General features: G+C 31.6%; 2 protein-coding genes across 2 annotated transcripts in view; one reads left to right on the plus strand and one right to left on the minus strand.

Moving 5' to 3' along the window:
• LOC113397982 (uncoordinated protein 58-like) overlaps positions 1-23,379 on the plus strand; it is a 153,520-nt gene that overhangs the window by 7,482 nt on the left and 122,659 nt on the right. The window lies entirely within an intron of this gene.
• LOC135193585 (cilia- and flagella-associated protein 251-like) lies at positions 4,111-5,919 on the minus strand. Its single transcript, XM_064216667.1, has one exon. It carries the CDS (start codon positions 5,900-5,902, stop codon positions 4,175-4,177), a length of 1,728 nt encoding a protein of 575 aa, XP_064072737.1. The 5' UTR covers positions 5,903-5,919; the 3' UTR covers positions 4,111-4,174.

The raw sequence follows: 23,379 nt of genomic DNA on the forward strand, positions 1-23,379 counted from the left end.
TTGTAATTTATCGACTAATCGTATTCGATATTTTGGTGTAATATCGATTTAAGTAAAACGTAACTAAAAATATATGCGTTAATATTTTTCATCGAGTTGAATAATACCAAGCTCCGTATTAAGGGTATCGAGTTCCATAAAATCGATTTAGTTAAAATATCGCGTTTCAGACGATTTGTATAAACACAAAACAAAGCGGGTGGATGGAAGTGATCGTGCCTAACCCATTACAAAACAAATCTCCGCCGGCTTCAACGATTTAAAGAGATTTAAAAGATATTTAACGAATAGCTTTAAGCAGAGACAATCGTCTATAGATAATTTCCATAAACACTTCGAGAAGTTTCGACTTAAATGTTTTTAGTGATGTTATGGTACCTGTCATATAATTGTACTGTTTACTGTTTATAATTGTTACCACTCTCATTTTTGGTCATAGATTGAGATTTTAACGATGTTTTCATTCATCGTCGTCAATGTTTTGTTATTTAATTATTATAATTATAATATTGTATTACTTAATGTTACTAAAAGAAAAAAATAGACTTATATCGATATAATAAAAAAAATTAATGACTTGATATATGCAAGAGATCAGTAAAAACGAAATATTTAATATTGTTGCATTTTATTATCTCAACATATTTATTGGTATATAATAGTCACATATATTTTTATTTAAATACGAATGTATTAAATAGATATAAGTATCAGTTTGCAAGTCTGTGGCTGTTTCATCCCATAATAAGTAATCATCTCGCTCAGAAAGGCCTGTCTGAAAGAGATACCCAATTTACTAAGCATCATATTTTTGTAGTCCTGACTAATTTTCTGTAGTTTAATATGTTGTGGGCAATAAAGTATATTAATAATATTATTTCACACATACACATATATGTACAAATGATTTATATGTTCAGTGTGCATGTGAGAGGTAGTCCATGCCTGCTGATTAAAACTGTCGACATGTCAACGAGCGATGCGCATCAGTTTGATTTGATAGCTGTCAGGCAGCGAACATCGAAACACTTGCATCGCTGTTGAATGAACGGAAGAACTGTGATTGAAATTAAACCAATCTCCCATAGGAAATATCGGTTTTATCTTTTTTTTTTATATGACAACAATCTTTTGATGTACGGAGATTATTTTGAATATTTTAAACATCAAGTAAATCATTGACATTCTTAACTGTTTTAAATAAAGCACGATATTACCAAAGCAAGATTAAAAAAAATAACGACACTATAATTGCTATTTTAGAATTATTATTATTAAGCATTTTATCATAATCTATTGATACATAATTATTAATCAATACAATTTGCCACAAGTGATTTTTTTATATAAGACTATTTACGATAAGATGATAAAATTGTTCCTTAGCTTGTTATTAAAAAAAAAGACACACCCTAAAGTATGTAATTATTTTTAATATATAGTTTAACAGATCTTGGAAATATTTGGTCTGATTAATCAGTTATGATATAAGATTTTCGGAGGCACGGATAAAGGTCGAAGGGAATCACGACATCAGAACCTCTTTATATATCTATGATATATTGTTAGGTTACGGGCAATTTAATATAATACCCTGATTCATGACACTCTACTTTATAGCTTATCGTTAATCCATCATAATATTTTCTTGTTATAACATTTATAATATGAAAAACGAAAAGAAAATCAATACTATTTATTATATTTATTCGGCAACATAAATAAAAAAATCATCAATTAATTATGAGTAAACACATCATAGATATATTTCCTGATATATTTTCCCGAATTAAATAAACATACACGGGACTAAAATATAAGTATAAATAAATATTGGACAACATCACATACATTACTCTGATCCCAATGTAAGTAGCAAAAGCACTTGTGTTATGGAAAATCAGAAGTAACGATGGTACCACATACCCCCAGACCCAAGACAACATAGAAAATTTATGAACTTTTTTCTACATCGGAAATTGAACCCGGGACCTCGGAGTGGCTTACCCATGAAACCGGTGTACATAATACTTGACCACGGAGGTCGAAGTTAAGTGCACAGTTAATACTTTAATAATATTAACCAGTAGTCATAAATATATTAGCTTAATTTATTTGATAAATAGAGCGTTGTACCTCTTTATCATATCAATTAATATTTATATGGAGTATAAGTACTCTAAGTCGTCGTAGGAAAAATTATACTACAAATACATTTGAAATTGATGAGACATTGTAGTGAAATTAAGGTCCAAATAGTTTTTATCGTGTAATAAATAACATTGTTTTAGGGTAAATGGGATAGGCAGGGAAGCGGATGAATGCCACTTGATGGTTAGTGGACCACCCTCCCCGTAGAAATTGTCTCTATAAAAAATATAACTATCCCCTACATCGCCAATGTGCCAACAACCTTGGGAAATAAGATGTTTAATTGTTCCTGTAATTGCCTTCAAACAAAAACACAACAATACTAAATCTTGCTGCTTGGCGGTAGAGGGCTTGCACAAAGCTCTACCTTCTAGTTAAACTTGTCAACGTAGATAGACTGAATCTGCTTAATCTTAATCTAAATAAATGTTTGATTATATTTACTTTAAAACGTTTGGCATACTAATCGGTTTATATAATTTACTTAACATTAAACTACCCTAAGTCAGGTGTGAACAAATTGTATTAAACCGAGTAAAGGAGAGCCGTCACGAATTATACGTATTAATCAGTAGTCGAGAGCGAAGTAGGGTTGGTCTAAATAGAGTAATTTTTCACTCGAAGTCAACGTACGTGTTCTATTTACGTTTATAAACAACAGAAATAAGTTATAAAATAACCACTGAAATGCCTTTTAAAAGCTCTATATTTGAATTCGGAAATTATTTTATAATCTACATTAATAAATGATGATAAGATTTTTGTAATGCCTACCAATTACTGAATTCAAATACGAAAAATATACCAAAAGACGCAGTGCGTTACGGAAAATTTAAAATTATTATATGTAAGGCCTCTCCCTTCGAGGAGAAGGTTTGGAGCATATTCCACCACGCTGCTCCAATGCGGGTTACATATATTTTTTCATTCTATTCAGATAAAGCCAAACTCAATAAATCGTAACAGTGTTTGCGTGTAAATTATTTAGCTTAGAACGAAACGGAATGAACGAAGCCGAAAATGGAAATGTGTCCTTTTGTATGCGTTTTATGGTCGGTCGTATCGTGTACAAAGTCTTTAAATAAAATAGGGCCTGTTTAAAGTAACGTCCACCCGACGTTTTTATTACGTTTCCGGGATTTGTTGATATTAACACGACTTTTTTCCCCTCACTTATGGAATGGAATTAAGAAACATAGTGCTTTTATAAGTTACCCTTTTATGTAAAATATATTTTTTTTTTAATTTTATTGTTAGGTTTCGTTATTCATTGTATTTAGTCAAACAAAAATGTTACCTGTATTTGAAATTATTTAAAAATAATAAGTTTGACTGTTCTTGTCTGTACAGAACCATTGATAGCTTCACTTTTGAAATGATCCTGTAAAATTACGAAACTCTGCTTTTGAAAAAGTATATTTTTAATTTGACGACTTTGTTACAATTTTATTTATATATGGTGGCCTTACATCGTTACCTGTCTCTTGGTGCCATAAATCTTCCTTAACTATGTCATCAATATTTGCCCAATTCCCCTCAAAGTTGTTATTGAAACTTCCAACCAATAAATTAATTTCTCAAAGCAAACAAATTTAACACATTATACTGAGGTCTCTTTAAACTTCTACTTACGGATAATTTGCGTTAAATAAAAAAATTATAAACTCAAGTTTTTGTATGGAGAGTTAAAATTCAAGAATCAAAAATTAAATGTATATTATATTATTAGTCGTTCAAAAGTTACATTAATAAAATTTGCCAGTTATGCTAAAAATGTATTTTATTATTGAGCAATAAAACGGCATTGTCATTTTTAGAAACGTTTTTTTTAATATTTTGACCAAATTGTCACATCGTATATAATATAATATTTATTATTTTGATTATGATAATATATTTTTACGTACAGAGGCATCTCAGTTACCGAGGATATTGGCGCATTGGTGATATAAGAAATGTAAATTTATAAAATTTTATTCATATGTTCATTTTTCATTTAATTATTTTCATCGAATTCATCCTGTTACTTTGGTTCTTTTGGTTTTGCTTCACTCTCTGGCTGACTCTGTTCTTTGTTTTCTTTTTCTTCACTCTTCTCCTCTTTTGGTTTTGCTTCACTCTCTGGCTTACTATTATCGTCATTTTGTTTTTCTTTACCTTCCGGCTCACTCTTTTCTTCTTTTGGTTTTATTTCACTCTCTGGCTTACTATTATCGTCATTTTGTTTTTCTTTACCTTCCGGCTCACTTTTTTCTTCTTTTGGTTTTATTTCACTCTCTGGCTTACTATTATCGTCATTTTGTTTTTCTTTACCTTCCGGCTCACTCTTTTCTTCTTTTGGTTTTATTTCACTCTCTGGCTTACTATTATCGTCATTTTGTTTTTCTTTACCTTCCGGCTCACTTTTTTCTTCTTTTGGTTTTATTTCACTCTCTGGCTTACTATTATCGTCATTTTGTTTTTCTTTACCTTCCGGCTCACTTTTTTCTTCTTTTGGTTTTATTTCACTCTCTGGCTTACTATTATCGTCATTTTGTTTTTCTTTACCTTCCGGCTCACTCTTTTCTTCTTTTGGTTTTATTTCACTCTCTGGCTTACTATTATCGTCATTTTGTTTTTCTTTACCTTCCGGCTCACTTTTTTCTTCTTTTGGTTTTATTTCACTCTCTGGCTTACTATTATCGTCATTTTGTTTTTCTTTACCTTCCGGCTCACTTTTTTCTTCTTTTGGTTTTATTTCACTCTCTGGCTTACTATTATCGTCATTTTGTTTTTCTTTACCTTCCGGCTCACTTTTTTCTTCTTTTGGTTTTATTTCACTCTCTGGCTTACTATTATCGTCATTTTGTTTTTCTTTACCTTCCGGCTCACTCTTTTCTTCTTTTGGTTTTATTTCACTCTCTGGCTTACTATTATCGTCATTTTGTTTTTCTTTACCTTCCGGCTCACTTTTTTCTTCTTTTGGTTTTATTTCACTCTCTGGCTTACTATTATCGTCATTTTGTTTTTCTTTACCTTCCGGCTCACTTTTTTCTTCTTTTGGTTTTATTTCACTCTCTGGCTTACTATTATCGTCATTTTGTTTTTCTTTACCTTCCGGCTCACTTTTTTCTTCTTTTGGTTTTATTTCACTCTCTGGCTTACTATTATCGTCATTTTGTTTTTCTTTACCTTCCGGCTCACTCTTTTCTTCTTCTTGATTTTTACCAGGAAGAGGAGAGGTTTTAATACAACCTATTGGTCGCATAGGGTATTGCCTAGGATATAAATCACATATACTTTTTAAAATATTTTGTGGCAAGTTATCATTTATAATTATTCGCCTCGGGAGAATTAAAACCGGAGTGACACTTGCTTTAAATCTTTTAAATTCTCTTTCAGCATTTTTAACAATCCTCTTAACATTTGATCTTAAGCACCTATGTAAACGAGGTATATCGATAGGTAGATGTTTTATACATTCAGTATATGCATTACCATTTGCTTCACAGCTTAAGTAATCGACTTGAAGATATGTATTTCTTGACAACTGAAATAGAACGCACTGTCTCGGACCTGATTTTATGCCACTATCTTTAAAATGAAATTTCAAATCGATATCAGAACCAATATTGTCAACAATCCACGGAAGTGTTGTTTTAAAAAACTCTACGTCTTTATCATTATTAAAATCCGATAAAATAGTAATTACTTTTTGACAGTAAATGAATGGTGCTGTTAGGAGGATAAGGACTATTAACCGACAAGCCATTTTTATGGTGATTATGATTAATGTAACACTATATAACTACTCGCGAAGTGTATTTTTTTAATTCCGAACATATTTGTTTTTATTGTTTCATTTAAAATGAATAGTTTTGATAACATTCAAGCTAACATATTTTTTTTGCATTAATTATATGTATTCTTATAAATTTTGGAATAGGAAACGTATTTTGTAACATATTTGTTAAATAAGTAGATCTATTGTTTTAACTATAAATACTTTATGTAGGTTGCACCACTGATTTATCACATAGTGTACCGCCGAACAGGAATACTTAGTATAATTAGTATTATTGTATTCAGCAACTGGGGATATTACATCTTAGTTTTCAAAGTGGGTGGTGCTTTGGCGATGTAAAGAAAGGTTAATATTTATTACATTGCTTAACTACTATAAATAAAAGAAGTTTATGAAGATTTCATTTGTATCTTTCGAATACGTAATGTAAGTTAAACACATGAATCTCAGACAAAGTTTTGTCGTAAAGATACTGAGATATCTGCCTGAGGGCAATGCTATAAAAGTACACTAATGATTAAACCAGACACTTACGACGTGGATGTCATTTGTAACTTTAAATTTTATAGCGTTTGCAAAAAGTTCAAATTTCTCTGATCCTCACAAGTTTTAAGTACTTGACATTGTGGTAACGTTTAAACTAAAAGTTTAAATGAACACACACGCTAACAGCTGAATTTCGTTTAAAAAATTGCTGTTAGCATTTAAAATATTATGTTTTTACGCGAATTCAACTTGGAAAATATTCTCTATTTATAGAAATGAAATTCTCGTTATTTTCACTTAAGCGTTTTCAATGCTGTTATTCCAAATAATGATCCTTATTTTGTGAAAAGTTTTAATTTGATATACGTAGAAATTATATTCATTTCATTGTTAAGACAGATCACGTATTTGAACAAGAATAATTTTAATTAAAACCACAAATTTCAATATAATCAATTTCTCATTCCGTAAAACATATTAAATGTTGCGGTTAAAAGTACAATACAAATATTCGTGAGAATACAGTAATTTCAATTTAAAGCCTTACTTTAATTATTAGCAGTTCCAGTTCGGTTTTTATAACACAAACACGTGGCGTACTCGATAATTAAATGTTTAAATACGACAACAATACGTAAACCAGTGGTGGGATTATATTATGGAAACCGCAGTAATTTATATAGATCGTTTTTGAGGCAGTATATATTTTTTAGTATAAACAAATCACAATACGCGTTGTATTGGGAAGGTAGTACGGATTACATAACAGTTATTAAGGACAAGCTACGTTAAAAAAATACATGTATGAATAACATTCTAATTATTTTGACCTTAAATTAATTAAAAAGCATTTAGGTAAGCACTATGGAATGGTGCTTCGTAAGTAAACCCGTAAAGATATTTTGGTTCATCTAGTTTTTCTTAATCTTGTTAGGAAAGCAAAGCTGAGATAGTCAGCTTGTTAAACTAAGTCACGCTCATTTCTACGTTTATAAAAGTAACTGGTGAGTCACTTTCTGGCTTTTCTAAGAACAAACGACCTTTTTAATCGAAGTAAGAGATTTGTTGATTAATTACAACTTTTCAAAATTAAACATGCCTTAATTTGGTTGAAGGCGTCCTACAGTTCAGGTGCAATATGGGTCTGAGCCATTACTGAGATTTAAAAAAGTACCAATTTGGAATCAACAGGTAGATTAGACTATTCATTTGTTTTTAAGATACAATGAAAAATAGTTATTTTTTGGCTTACAAAAATGGCGATGTACTCACGATAAAAATAAATGCATTCAATCTATAGAAAACACGAATAAAAAATACTTCAATTAAAAAATATCTCTTATAGCAATTAAGTAATGTTGCACACAGTGTAACAGCAGCTTTAAAAGTCGTCGTCATTTCTCCTCGTGTATAAAGAAAAAGTAGCTGAAAACACGCGTCTCATTATTGAAGCATAGTTTTGAAGCATATTAGTGAGGTGAATCACGAATAGGTATTTGTTATATATAACACATTTGTTTTGCACGTTGTTATAAAGAATACACACAAAAACCTACATTACAATCCGCATTGATCGTAGAGGCCAAGCTCAGTGTAATTCTCCTAAGAGGGATAAAGTAATTATGCTCTTAAAAGTGGGTATGGCAGCGCATGGTAATAAATCCTCTTGCAAGTTCTAGTTTTAACCTTTAATCCACAGAAAATAACCAACAACGGAAACAGCCAAGACAGTAACTCTACAAAGTGGAACACGTAATGTCTAAATGACTAGTATAATCTGGATAGATCCAGAAGTCTCAGGAATGATGCCACAACTTTTTTCATACATCAACATTGGAATACTTTAATGTTTTCCATCATATTTTGGACCATATCCAATTGCTTTTGGATCATAGGCGGAGTGGACGAGAGAGATGGATATCGAAATGATCTAGAAGATATTAAATGTTCTAAATATTTTTAGGTAGGAAAGCCGAAAAACTTATCGCCGTATTCATAGCTCACGCGAATGAAGCCGGAGACTAAGTTCGTTATGATAATAAAGCCATTATATGCAACTATGGCATGACTGAGGGATATTACAGGTTTCTTTGCTGAGTCGAGATTAAAAATATGACTTGAAATGTTATTGTTTTGATTTATTGTACATTGTTCAAGAAAAATGCCGTAGTTTTATATATTGTAATGGCTTATATGCGAATAAGTTATGAGTAGAAAAATATGTAATCGTTTACGTATAATTTGTTATTAAAATATAATTCAAAATGTGAATAAATTATAAAAAAGGAATTTACAGTCTGTAATTTTCCAACAGTTGGGCTTTAGCTTCCGTTTGAGAAGACTAGGAGCTTATTCTATCGATCACGCTGCTTAAATGCGTGATGAATTAACCAAATCATGGTTCCTCCCGATTGTCTTTTTCACTTGGTAAGATCACCACTACCCAAAGACATTGGCGATTGTAAGAGATATTAACTATTCCTTATATCGCCAATACGCCACCAACCATGGGAACTACGATGTTATATCCCTTGTGCCTGTATTTAAACTGGCTCACTCACTATTTAAGCCGGAACACTACAATACTAAGTAATGTTGTTTGGCGGAAGAATATGTTATGAGTGGATGGTGCCTCCCCAGACAGGCTTGCACAAAGCCCTACCACCAATTAAATTCTGTATGTCTAGGTTTGGACCTACAATTTTCGGTTAAGATTCGATCAAATTAAGCGATGATTAAACTCACAAGAGCTAGTAACGATGTGTTCTCATAGTGATACTTTATACTGGGAAACGGAAACTAAACGAGAATTTAGCATCCTACACTAATGACTTGTAATGCACTTTGAGTCTTATCCCGGCAGCGCGATAGTGACTCATTAAATTTAACTCTTTAACACTTAAGCGTTATATTAAAGATTGTTTTTACATTTATTAAATTCAACTTATGTTACGTGAAATATATTTCGAAATTATATTATTCGTACTATGGTCGAGCTTTACTTTAATGTTTATCATAATTTTTGGCATTTTTTTGGAAAAGACCATGTATTAACCAAAATAAAAAGTAGCTTATATTGCAATGTAGAATGTCTCTATAGTACATATACGCATGCGGAAAAATACACAGGTGATTATTTTTTAAATAATTTGTTTAAAGTTGGTTAAATAATTTTTTTATGACAAGTATTGCAGTTTATCAAGTCTCGTAGTTTTGAATTAGTAGTTAATAAAAATATTAATTACTAGACGAACAACCGGCTGCGCTCGGTTGAAATAAATAAAACTAAACATACAGTTTGTCCTTTACTTTTCATATAACATATTACTTTTCATAAACGTTGTTTTATCATTTATTGTGGATTAGTTTCCATCGAGCCTACGGAACCCTTTCACGAATTTATTATTTGGAACACACTTTCTGACCGCATCCGTACACGTCATACCTACATGGCGACCCTTTGAACTGTCATGTCATTGAATTTTATGGATTTAATATCGAAATATCGCGATTATACGAATTTTGCGGATATATATTGTCGACTAAAAAAATCATTATTTTCTAACGATGTATAATTGTGAACCTTCACGAAAATATTAATATAGATCTATACAATCAGTATTGCATAAAGCCGTCCGATAGTCTGTAATCTACTAACCTTCCCTGTTCTATAATAGTATACTGTATCGACTGGATCCATCTTGTCTTGAAAATATAATTACAAGGGGCATGGCAACAGCTCAATTAGACAGAATCGAATTCCTCATATTACTAGGCGCCTATATAGCGTCGTTTAAGTTCTATTGCTCACAAGAAGAATACAAAATCAATATTCACAAAATTATTAAGGTTTCAAATTAAGCATCTGAAAATCTCGTCAAAATTTTACTTCAATTTAAAGTTGTTCAAATTCCCTTTGAAAGGTCCTTGATCGGCTAACAAGCTTTGCGACCGAGTGTAGCAGAAACTGCTTACTCATTAATGATAGCGGTTTACGCTTTGAAGTTACACGATACGCTTGACCGTCGGATATTTTAATAGATTTTATTAGTTATTTATCACAGAGCAACAAATAACTTACAAAGGTACGCTCTCTCTTGCCCTAACACTTATCCTATCCGACGCTAACTGAAAGAGCTCAACCGCAGGGCTGACCGCTTGCTGATATATTGGAGGGTAAGCGCTGACAACTTTTAGACTACGGACCGTTACTGGGAATTGTTGAGTTGGCAAACCCTATTTTTATTAGCTTGATACGTGATTAGAGCACAGGATCTCAGAATTTGCCTTTTAAGATAGCCAATACGCTATCTATACATGTAATAAAATTGAAGTGTCTGTTCGTAATATTAAAATAACCGCTTTTTACTGAATTCATATGTATGTACATATACACGATACATATACCAAAATAACATTTATTTTTTATTTTTTGTATCTGTCTGTCTAATCTCGACAGGACCGATTTTGAAGGGGCTTCCACTGGCTTCCAGTGAAAGTCAAAGAGCTTATATAATAAGGAGTGACTTAGGCTACAACAATAACTTTTTTGTTAAATTCAAACGTGCACGAAGTCACGGGCACAACTAGTTAGTAATAAAATCTTATCAATACACGTTATTTAGTAAGTCGTTTAGTTTACCAATATTGGAATAATAACCAATTATTGGAAAAATTAATACAAAAATAAGTAAGTAAGTAGTAAGAGCCTGTAAAAGTCTCACTGCTGGGCAGAGGTTCTTCTCTCCCTTTTAAGGAGAAGGTTGGAGAAGGTAGGAAGAGAGCTTAATCCAACAACTTGCTGTAGGTTGGTGGATACATGTAGCAGACTCTCTTCCAGCACGTGCAGGTTTCTTCACTATGTTTTCCTTGACCACTACACAAGATGGATTATAAATACAAATTAAGCATATGAATGCAGTGATGTTTGCTATGGGTTGAAATTGTGTCATGCCATGTCATGCCAATAACAGTCACTTAATTCGTTTGGTAATCTAATTAAATATATATAATCTAATAGGTTAATTGATATCAATTAATTAACCCTTAAGTGGAAAATTCACTGAAATCGAAAATCGAATTTAATTAATTATGATTAATTTCAATAATTGTACATTCTTTATACGTTGAAATTGATATTAATCGGTCTCGAAAATTCTAATAAACTAAAGTAAACTTCTAAAACATTATATGGTATTCGTATATTATTACTAATTATTCCCGTGTAATGCAGTGGCATAAATTATGATAAAACAAAGCCTGCGTGAAACTCTGGCAAGAGACGTTTTAAAACAGAATACCGTCGAAAATTGGGGAAGTCATTAAGGTGCTACGAAAGGGAGCAATTAGGAATCTAGGACAGGGCTGGACGGAATAATGTGCCTTATTATGAAACTGTGGGAACAATATGTGCAATATATTATATTATCAGCATTTATATTTACAAACTTCATTTAGATATCTTCAAGTTTATGAGTTGTGGCCTATTTATCAGGATAATAGCGACCCGCTCTAGTTTTGAAAGCGATTTGCAAAGGCACTGATAGATTTCAATAGTTAAATAGCCACGAACAGAAATTGGTCTTTGTAAAGAACTCATTTTATTTATTTAAGTATGATGATTAATAATTTATAACTAAAGGATCTCACTGAGTTTCTATCAGGTGAGACCTTTTTATTTAATAATTCCTAAAAAGGTTTTACTTTCGTACTTTTAATTGGTACGATATTAATTATTTGATTCAAAATTTACTTTTTCCTAAGTAGGCTCAACAAGATACACTTGATACATACCAACCCTAGGAACTGTGTTATGTATGTATATATATATATATATATGTATGTGTATATGTATGTATGTGAACACTGTATGTAGATACTCATATTATAAATAATACATGTAATAATTATATAAAATTAATATATTCTGAAATTAAAAATCAAATAAAACTCATTACAAACTTTTCAATCCATATTATTGTTTTTATTAGTTGTAAGGAATAATAAGCTTTTAATCAGTAATATTTTTTTAACATGAATTCGGAAATGTAAAGTTGTTATTGATTTGAATACTTCCTTTACCCCAGGAAAGATGTTTTGACTTAACAAAGTCGTAAACTATGTGTTATAAGTCCATCTTCATCGCGTTCATCGTAGATTTTATCAAAACGAATGGTTTTGTTATTAATAATGTCGTACTTCCTCAAATATTAACAAATTGCTAAAACGTTAAATAGAGAGTTCACAAACTCTTTATTTGTATTTAGGTTAAGTTTATGAATAGGAAATATTCTCGTATTTGCAACCTCATAGTGTACTAGAGCAGTCGATGCAGTACATATGATTTGCTGTCCTACAAACTTCAAGTTTGTAGGTAAGTAATAGGAGCTTAAAAGTTTCTGTCTGTGCCCGCATTCTGAGAGTTTTTTTTTTAATTTTCTTTCATTTATTATCTGTTACAGTTTCGACGCGGTCTCAGGTTTGACAGTTAATCTAGCTACAGTGATAAACTCTTGTGAAGTTACTGAGTTCTACCCGATTAGTTTTCAAAGGTAAATAATTATGTATTAGAGGGTACACTGTGTAGAAATGAGTTCTTTCAAAATCGATGATTCGGTTGCTGATATAATTGAAGGTACGTATTATATTGAACGATCCGATCACTGGTTCAAAAGATGAAATTTGATGTTTCATCTTTTTGATCTTGTTTTCTCATTTTATGTTAATTTGAATGATTCATTTTAGGAATATGATATAAGGATTTATTGAGAACACCAATCCTAGAGTGGATTTTTAGAATAATGTATTTATAAAAAATTAACTGGTTGGATTCGACTTTGTCAGAGGTGACATGGTCTTACAAAGTCTTGAGAGAAGTGAACATTTAAAAATAAAGGACAATACAGTCATAATATATATAATTGGTACGATTATAACGATTAACAGAAGCCTACCTCTCCGTCCTGAATTCGTACGGTAAAATGAGAATTATATTATATTTGTTAAGATACCTTAACCCGATCACAGCGCCACCTACATAGATCGAATTAAACACACTAATAGATTTGTTAAAATCAGTCTTGGAAGAACTCCACTCTCTCAGTCCTGCCAGTTAGGAGGAGTTCATAAACATGTACAGTCAGAGTAAAAAAACCTTCGTCTATGGACTATGAGGTTTCGTGAAAAGTTGGTAATTATCATACCGATTGACGGCTTCTGCTTATTATTATTATAGCTTTTAAACGCTATTATACTCTTTGGTAGATGTGACTTATAATGACATTGCGACGCAATACGTCATACTCAATCGGTAAACCAGGTTATCGCTCATACTGAGCACACGAAAATAGGTATTAAGGTGATGAAACTTTTCTTACCCCGACTGTACATAAGATTATAATATTTAAAAAAGATGACTATGCAATTGCTCGCCCAATTACAATGGTTCCTGGAAAAGAAGCTCTCTCTCTCTCTAGCTCGTGTTTTTCCAAGTCTACTTATATGCAGTGTATTTAACAAACTTCAATGTAATATTTATCATTTTCTCTATCCACTAATCTGTATTTGAGATTCATAAGCCCAGCAATGGGATATTTGTTAGCTGTTTAGTTTATAATATTATTTCATTTGAAGTTACAAAATTCTAACTCATGTTATTAAGTTGTAAGCAAAATGTCTTTTGCCATGTCATGAAAAATGACTATTCCGTGCATTCATCGGGATTATTTATTTATTTCTTTAAAACTGTTTTCTTCAACGCCGCTCATGAGATAATTATAATAAAGATTAATTTATAAATAAAAAAAAAACGCGTATCTGTCAATCATCGACTGGACCATTACGAATTATTATAAACATCAATATTATGACTATTGTGTTTTATTAACGTTAATGGGTTTCGGCTTGACAGTTTAATAATTAAAGTATAGGGTCGCATGAATGAATAAAGTTTTCAAGACATATTGACAAGCCTCTAACGACTTGGGTATAATTTGAAAACTGTAACTAGGCCTCTAGGAATAAAGTTAAATAATATAACCAAAATATATGAATAGCCTCAAGGCAGGCATTAGCATCTAGTCTGGACGAAGAAAGAGCGAAGGCCTTCGATCGCGTGTGGCACAAAACACTTCTTTCGAAGCTTCCTTCCTATGGCCTTCCCGGGAAATTATGCAATAAAATTTGGTAACAAATAGTGTAGAGCCTACTGGCTATGATTATAGGCTACTTTTTATTTGGAAAAAAGTGTTGTAAAGGTTTGAAAATGGGGATGAAAGGATGTAAGTTGTTAAAAGTATTTGTCATGTTTAGAATTTTTAGAACTAGAAGCATAAAACTTATATTTTAGGCTGTACACTTATAAACTAACATATCATGACACCCACTCAGGAGGGAATTTTGGATATTCTACCCCTAAATTGGTGAAATAGGGGTTGACCGTTCGTATGGAATTTTTTAAGTTGGAAACATGAAACTTTATTTTTAGGATACTGATTTAAAAGGAGTAGTTACTTATTTAAGTGTTACTGCATATTCTACTCCTACGGGGGTGATATAAGGGTTGACAGTTTGTATAGAAGTCCGTCATTTTTAAGACAGAAACATGAAACTTTATTTTTGGGATACTGATAAAAAATGAGTAGATACGTATTTAAGCGTTTCTAGATATTTTACGCCTAAAGGGAAAAAGTAAGGGTTGACATTTCGTTTACAGGTTAGTCTGTAAATCCGTCATTTTTAAGTTAGAAGCATGAAATTTTATTTTCGGGCTACCGATTAAAAATGAGTTGATTCGCGTTTAAGCGTTTCTGGATATTCTACCCTAAGGGCTGAAATACACACCGATATGGTATACAAAGAGGTATTACATTAACGTAACATTTTCAGTTAATTTATAAATATATTCATATTCTACGCGGGCAAAGCCGCGGGTAACAGCTAGTTTATTTAATAAAATACAATCTATGATTCAAAGAAATACTAGTAAATAAAAATTCTGTAAAACAAAAGGGTGTGGAGCATTGTGAGGTCACTTTTTATTACCGACGACACGCGTTCCTCTTTTTTCATAAACTTCATTCAACCATAGGACATCCTGGTTTATTTGTTTCAGAAAGTTTTTTTTGTAACAGATGCTAACGTAATGTTCTTATTTGAATTCTAGGCGACATTGTTTCGAATCTGCCTGCAGCAATACACATAACAGAACTGAAACACATATTATTTACGAACTTTTGTTCAACCTGTGTGTGAATTATATCTCGTAATTGTATTTTAAATTAGTTCCGTGGAATTTGTTGAACTGAGAAATTTACTCACAATTTAATTATTGATAACGAAACAATCTTAAAACTTTTGGATGGGACAAAAATCAAAATATACTTTCTCTGGTTCTTGCAAGCACCCTTAAATTAAATTTAAAGCTATAACCGGTACGGAATGTAAATTCTACGGAATTACTGGAAATATATATATTTGTATGCGCCTTAATAATCAAAGTTTTTTAACATGTGATTGAAATTTATTAATTGGCAATCCTTAAAGTAATTGAGGAGTTGTCCATGTCAGGATTATTTGACTTTAAGGAGACGGAAACCAGATGTTAAAAGATTTTCATGAATATAACAATTGCTTCTTTAAAAGTAACATTGTCTGTCCGTCGTTCTATCTGTCTGTCATTAGGATTATATAAAATAGTAGTTTCATTTTAATTGATCAAAAAAAGAATAAATTTTAACTGCTTTCACTGGTTTCTTGGATAAACTGATTTATTTAATAGAATAATATACATATATAGATAATGAAAATTAAATTTTAGTGTCTTGCTATTCCCGGTCATCAGTCCTCTATTCCCGGGTTCGAATAATAAAAACTGTTTGGTTGTTCCGTCGAGGTTTTTTTTAAAAGGAGTATCTTGGAATTCCGGTGAAGCGTAAAATCCTGTGTCTGATTTCCCTCAGGTTGTATCAGATCGCCATTCACTGGATCATGAAAATAAGGGAATATAAAGTCCACCTGTGCTTGTACACACTACTACAACTAGTCTTTGGCATTGACGACCGTTATATTATAGCTTTTATAATCTGAGTAACTACTCAGTTTCTTGCCAGTTGCTCTCGAAAACATTAATAGATTTAATTCATGATTGTAACATGACGATTCAAAAGTTGTTTTATAATTCTACTTGAAAAGAGAATTTTGATTTAATTTATGCAGAATGAAGTCCTCATTTAATACCTTTTGTGTACTAAGCATTGAGGGTTATAGCTTACAACGCTAAACAAATTATTTATCGTGTAAATAAGTAATTGCGTTGTGTTTTATGTACGCTATGAAATTTATTATAAAGCTGTAAAAAAATTACTGCTGTTTTAACGATTTTCGTCTTCCATTTAAAAGTAGTAAAAAATAACATTACTCCGAATATGTGCCTGAGTAATAGATTTATGTTTCTACTTTAATAATTCGTGATAATAATCGATTCAAATTTATATATATTTTTAGCTAGACTCATATAAGCACTTTTGTATCATTTAATTATGTCTAAGATGAATACGGCTATTTATTTTTACTCGATTAAAATCGATTTGTTATTACTAAGATCGATTTAATTCTCGCATTGCAATTGTAATGCGGATGTTATATTAATTTTTGCTGTAAATGAGAACATCCGCGTGCGTGTTTGACAAAATATTATTTGATCTGAACGCGGATATCAGCGACGAGCTACCTAACAATATGGCATGATCTTGGCATGATGCCAGCCATCGAAAACAACCAAGGCTTTTTCAAATCTCGTGTGTCCCATATTTGTAATATCGTAGTTCATGATGTTATCATTTTTAACGAGAATGTAGGGCAATGCCAGTGTACTCAATGACGATGAAAGCGAGTTTGGGCTCATCCTGTATATGCATTTCAGGACCCAAATTATTTTCTATTATTATCTCAAACTAGTTATCCCAGACGGCTTCGCTTGCGTTTCAAGTGTTGGTCGTTAGGCGTTATGCATAATAAAGTAGCCTATGTCTTTGCTAGGATAAACTCCTATAGCTTGCTTATACCAAATTACATCAAATACGGTTCAGAGGTATGACCTTAATTAAGCAACAGACAGACTTTCACCGGTTTTATCGAATCGATACGACTTGAGAACCTTTAAGAGGTTGGTTGTTGGTTTGGTAAGGTTTTGTAGATGTCCATGTGTCATGATGGTCGCTTTCCATCAGATGAGCCTGCTCGTTTGCCACCTACAGCATAAATAAAAAAAAAACAGAGTTACTTTCGAATTTATAACATTAACATGGATTAGGTTCTGACCCATTAAGGCAAGGGTTGTTATACACAGGATATAATTCTACTGCGTGCGTTTTATATACCACTAGTGTGTGCGCTAACACAATTGCTCTGTCTCTTTTTAACCCTCATAATCCGATAAAAAAAATCAGCTATATAACCAATAGCTGCTGTCATTGGCTGTTGCCTGACTCGGGATTTAACCCAGTACATCATCATGACCTGCGACTTTATAAGCTAACCACTAGTCTTTTATCCGCCCGTGTCCCAATCTATTTGGGATCTTTCCCTTGCATTCTCCTCTATTATTCGTCATGTGATCGTTCTCATCACACATGTCCAAGTCTTCTTAGGTTGTCCTCTTCATCTCTCTCCTTCTACACTCATTCTAATTACTCTTTTAGTTACGTGTGTTATACTATGCCTTACATATCCATGCCATACAAACTAACCACTGGAACAATCTTAAAGTTTTGATGTTTAGTATCTCAGATGAGAGTCAGTAATGAAGAATGAATTCTTTATAATGTTATGCACACGTTGCATTGGTACGCATTGGGCGTAAATTTTTTCTGGTGCTGATTTAATATATTTCAACATGCGCTTGAGGAATCACTTTTTTAAGATTTACTGCGCTATCTCGACTCTACAGGCGAATGTGCATAAAATCCACGTGAATACATTTGTACTGGTATTAACGTTTTAAACTTCATACTTTTATTTTACAGAATAAGAAATAACTGTACTTATTTTACTTTATACTTTATTGTATACCACAATGATAAAATAAATAAATACAACATGGATACAGCCTAAAAAATCTCTATATTTGAAGTTATTAAAAATTGTACGCCATATTTTATTTTAAATCAGTAAATTTTTCACCCGATGCTTAGTCACCTTCAGCCATATACATTGCAATAAGTAACATAAATCCCTCCTTACACCGTCAATGCGCTGTCAATCCAAATTACTAAGATATATGACTTATGCCTGTAATAATGTCAACCGAAACACAAAAAAGTACAGATGTTTGTAAAAAATACTAATCATATTTTTATCATATGATAATTACACGTAAATTGCTCGACAAAAATTAATTCAAGTCATTTAGATTGGAGATACTAAAAATCGATGATCATTATTCATTACATATTCATAAGGCACAGTCATATTTTACACTGAAACGTAAGGTGTTTCAATAATAATTACGTTCCCGTTGATCAGCTGTCAAATAACAATATGAGTTACGTTCTGTTTTATTTACTTCTATATCCTTTCTATATTTTTAAATAAATAATAAATAAATATTGGCCAACATCACATACATTACTCTGATCCCAATGTAAGTAGCTAAAGCACTTGTGTTATGGAAAATCAGAAGTAACGACGGTACCACAACCACCCAGACCCAAGACAACATAGAAAACTAATAAACTTTTTCTACATCGACTCGGCCCGGAATTGAACCAGGGACCTTGGAGTGGCGTACCCATGAATACCAGTGTACACACTACTCGACGGAGATCGTTTATTTTTACTTCAACATTTAAAAGTAAAATTACGTGGTTGTTACAAAGTTAAAGTACAACAACTAACAGTAAATGTTGAAATAGTCCTATGAAATTGAAATTTCACACGTATTGGAGAAGCGTGGTCAAATGTACCAGATCTGTTACCAAAATAAAAAGGCCTGTGTCAAATAGAGGCACGACTATAGAAAACTGTTAGTTTTAATATGTAGTGCAACATATAGTACGTATATGGAACTCTGAATCAAAGTAAAACAAATAAGGCTTTAGTCGAGGATTTCCTAGTATCCATTAATGAGTTCCCCTAAAGACTCCTTTTGGATCAATCAGTGGATCAACTTATCGTATTGAATTACTTTATCATATTATTCCATTAAAATAAGTAAAAAGTTTCAAATAAATAACGTCAAATAAAAAAGTTTTAAAATTGGCTTTCTAGATTTCTTTGCAAAGCGTATAAATTATAATACAAAATTAAAATGCTGCTGTATTGAATATGTTCCTTATTGCTTAGACTAATTTTAAGCTACATTTGAAGTTTTTAAAGGTGTAGACAATACTTTAGTTTTGAAAGCGAATTTTTTGTTTTACTTAGCCATTATTTTCGCAAGCTGTTGGCAATTTCTGTATGCAACTTTTGAAATTATTCAGAATGATGTCATTTTTGTTGAGAATTGAATACACTTTTTTGAAACATAAACTTTTATCAATATTATAATTTTATATATATTTATCTTTTAAATAAAAGCTAACGTTATCCTGACTTATCCATTAATAAATAACAGTATAATGTATGAATTATTTAAATTTTATATAATATTTGCCTTATATACAAATAAAAATTAAAAAATAATTACTCTTAAAATTATGACCGCGATATGGTGGCAAGAATGCTAGCAACATTTTCTCGTTGAATCGCAACGCCGATCCTCTAGGCAAAATATGACCAGCCCTCCTGTCATTCCGATAACATAGGGAAACGAAAGGAAATAGAATATTGACTAATTATAAACATATTTTTATAGAAATATAAAATAATACTATTAAGTTAAAATGTATAAAAGTGGCAAAAACTATTTTAAGAAATCATATCAGCTAAGACCAGAAATATCCTCGGCGATATTAAAGCATACATTTTTAGCATTTAAATACTAACAATGTTTGATTGACAAAACGTACATCAAGCGGGTAAATATGAAAACACTAATATGTACATATTATGTGCTCTAAAAGAAAGGAGAAGCCCTCTGTGCTTCTAGACCCACTTTTGGGTCCTCATTTTAGAGAATGTATTTAAATGTAACCAATGATTCGAAATGTAGATTCCACTAAGAAGAACTGACAATAAAATTATCGTGATAATATCATATATACGTCAAAATGATGGAGGGTGATACTCTAACAAACCCACGAGTGCGATAAGTTATCTCTTACAAACTAGCGCTGTTTATATTTATAAAACGACGGCTGTGTCAACGTGAAATTTAATTCCCTAAGAGGGCTAAATATTGTATAAAATTTTACATGAAAATTATGTCAACTGTGAAGTCGAAACGCAAAAGTTCCGTGGTATTTTTAATCTTTACTAAAACGACCAAAGAGTAAAACAGAGGACTGATGCTGAGTAGGTTAATCAGATAGTTCCTAACATTGTCCATCACCTCGGGCTAGTCTTGTATATTTGGTATAAAATTTAATGCAACAATTACCGTGGAATCATGTATCGACAATAGTGTCACTTAGTCTAATGCAAAGGCTAATAGACCATTAACCGATCGCATGCGTCCGGCTAACAACTGTGAGCAACTATAATATCCTCATAAGCTGAGCCAATTCTCGGCTAATGTACGCTAAATGGGATCATCAATGTCGTGATAACTACTTACAACTAAATAGTCTCAATACAAAGATTAGTTACCGCTTTGTTTTTAGGCGGAACCTTAATTTTCTCGATGTCAAACAAAGAATAAATTGTCCAATCCAGTTTTTGTATAAAATACATGAGTAATAACGTTGTCGTAGGTTTTTTTCTCCAATATGAGTATTGGACGCGTGATGGAAAGTGGTCACCACCAAGCATATACATTGGCGCTGTAAGAAATTTTAACTATTCCTTGCGTCACCAACGCGCCATCAAAATCAAACTCAAATTCCTTTATTCAATATAGAAGCATTACACTTACTTATTGATAGTCAAATTAAACACTACCGCCGGTTCGGAAAAGGAAACACCCTGACCTGAGAAGAACCGGCGAAAAAAACTGAGCGGGTTTTTTTTTTGTCAATCTAATTAAATACATATATTGAATATGAATACAAATAGTCAATCTCGTGAACTGGCTCTCTCACCCTTAAAACTTATTTGGCTGTAGAATATCTGCTGAGTGGGTGGTACCTACCCAGCGTGCTTGCACAAAGCATCTACACTAAAATAAAAAACCTTAACCCTCGAACGTTTTCATGTTTGAAATATCAAAAATATTTTTATGTATTAGAAAATAATGATAGACGAACACGAATATTATTATTATTAATCCAATTAGCTAATGTTAGTTATATTTGATTAATTAACATATGCAATGTTTTGATACAATATTACGTATGTACAAGAATAATATTGCCGTCGCAGTTTAACTTATTATTACAATCAATTCAGACTGACATTTCGTCTTCTGTTATTGTCGTCATGGCGATGCCTTTCAAAACAAAACGTGTGACTGACATGTTTTTTTTCAGCATTAAAATGTAAATAAATACTTATAATGAAAGTTCTGTGTTACCGTAAGGGGGCTTAAAAATTCATCATTGTTTTCAGGCCAGAAAGCAAAACAGTGTTATATTGTAAGAAGTATAACAAATTGTCTTTTCAACGCGAAAAAATGCACATATAATATCTGATACTTTTTTCCGGGAAATGAAAGGGAATCCTTGGGGATACAGTAAATTGAATCGTTAGAAATAGATAAAATTCATTGGCTTAAAAGTATACAGACAGCTTTGTGTGAAGGTCGCAGAACGATATTGAACTCCCGGGCTATTTTCGATCACACTTTAACTTTAACACTTTGTTGATGAATAAACTATAAACACTAATGATGCACAAATAACATTTTATATATTAATAGTGTAAGCCGGTTTTTTCCTAATGATTATGGCACAATGCTGTACATAAAAAAAACGGTTATAATCTCATTTTGACTACTCGAGCCGTAGAATTGCAGAAAATAAAAAGGATTCTTGATTCCGATTTACTAAATTGTTACGATTGAACAAATAATTAATTTTAGAAAGCGGAAATAAGTTACTGACCGGTTAGAGAGCAGTAATACGGCTGTATAAGAAATAAAATGAAAAACGTAAACAAAATTAAAGTAAACTGTTTTCGACATACTCCAATTCTAACCTAATGTATACTATTTGACATTAAAAATAAGGTTTCATAATTTTGGCGCCAAATATAGATGAGTGTCTTGCAGTTTACAATGAAATGATATCAAAATAATCATAGGTTCAATCATAAGTTTCGAAATTCCTAATAAATTTTGAATAAACGCGAAATTCGCGGGACAACCACTAGTATTTATTAACTTCAAAATCAAAATTTAAAAGAATAAAGCAGATTATACCGGATTGGAAATAATATTCCATATAGTCTTTTTCAACCACAATAGTCCTGTCATTATATACAAAAACCAGGCCGAGAAATGCAAATTTGAAAATATCAAATGTCTATAATAACTGAACTACAACAGACAAATTCTAAATGAAAAACATTTTACATCGAATTGCGATATCATTCGCCGAGAGATTGAATAATCTATGATAAAAAATATAGATTTACGAAGCTGTATCGAGACTGGAAGTAAAATTAAAGTGAATATTATGAGTTAAATGATATTTATTACTTAAGAACTATTGAGCTATTAGTAAATCGCATGGAAAAACGTAAATCTGAGGTTTTTTTTATCTTAACTTCTTCTTCGGTTGGCTATAGTTAATTTATTTGTGTTCTGTATAAAAATCAACGAATAGAAAATCCAAATTAGTATCATTTATATATATATTTGCGTTATAGATTAACCCTTACTTTTAAGTTTTTAACCAAATATAAGTTTTCTTTTTAATAGGCAA

The sequence above is a fragment of the Vanessa tameamea genome, chromosome 13, assembly GCF_037043105.1.
Source record: "Vanessa tameamea isolate UH-Manoa-2023 chromosome 13, ilVanTame1 primary haplotype, whole genome shotgun sequence".
NCBI lineage: Eukaryota > Metazoa > Arthropoda > Insecta > Lepidoptera > Nymphalidae > Vanessa > Vanessa tameamea.

Bases quoted from the DNA above. Each gene is read 5' to 3' on its own strand.
- LOC135193585 (XM_064216667.1), bottom strand. From the start codon at position 5,902: ATGGCTTGTCGGTTAATAGTCCTTATCCTCCTAACAGCACCATTCATT.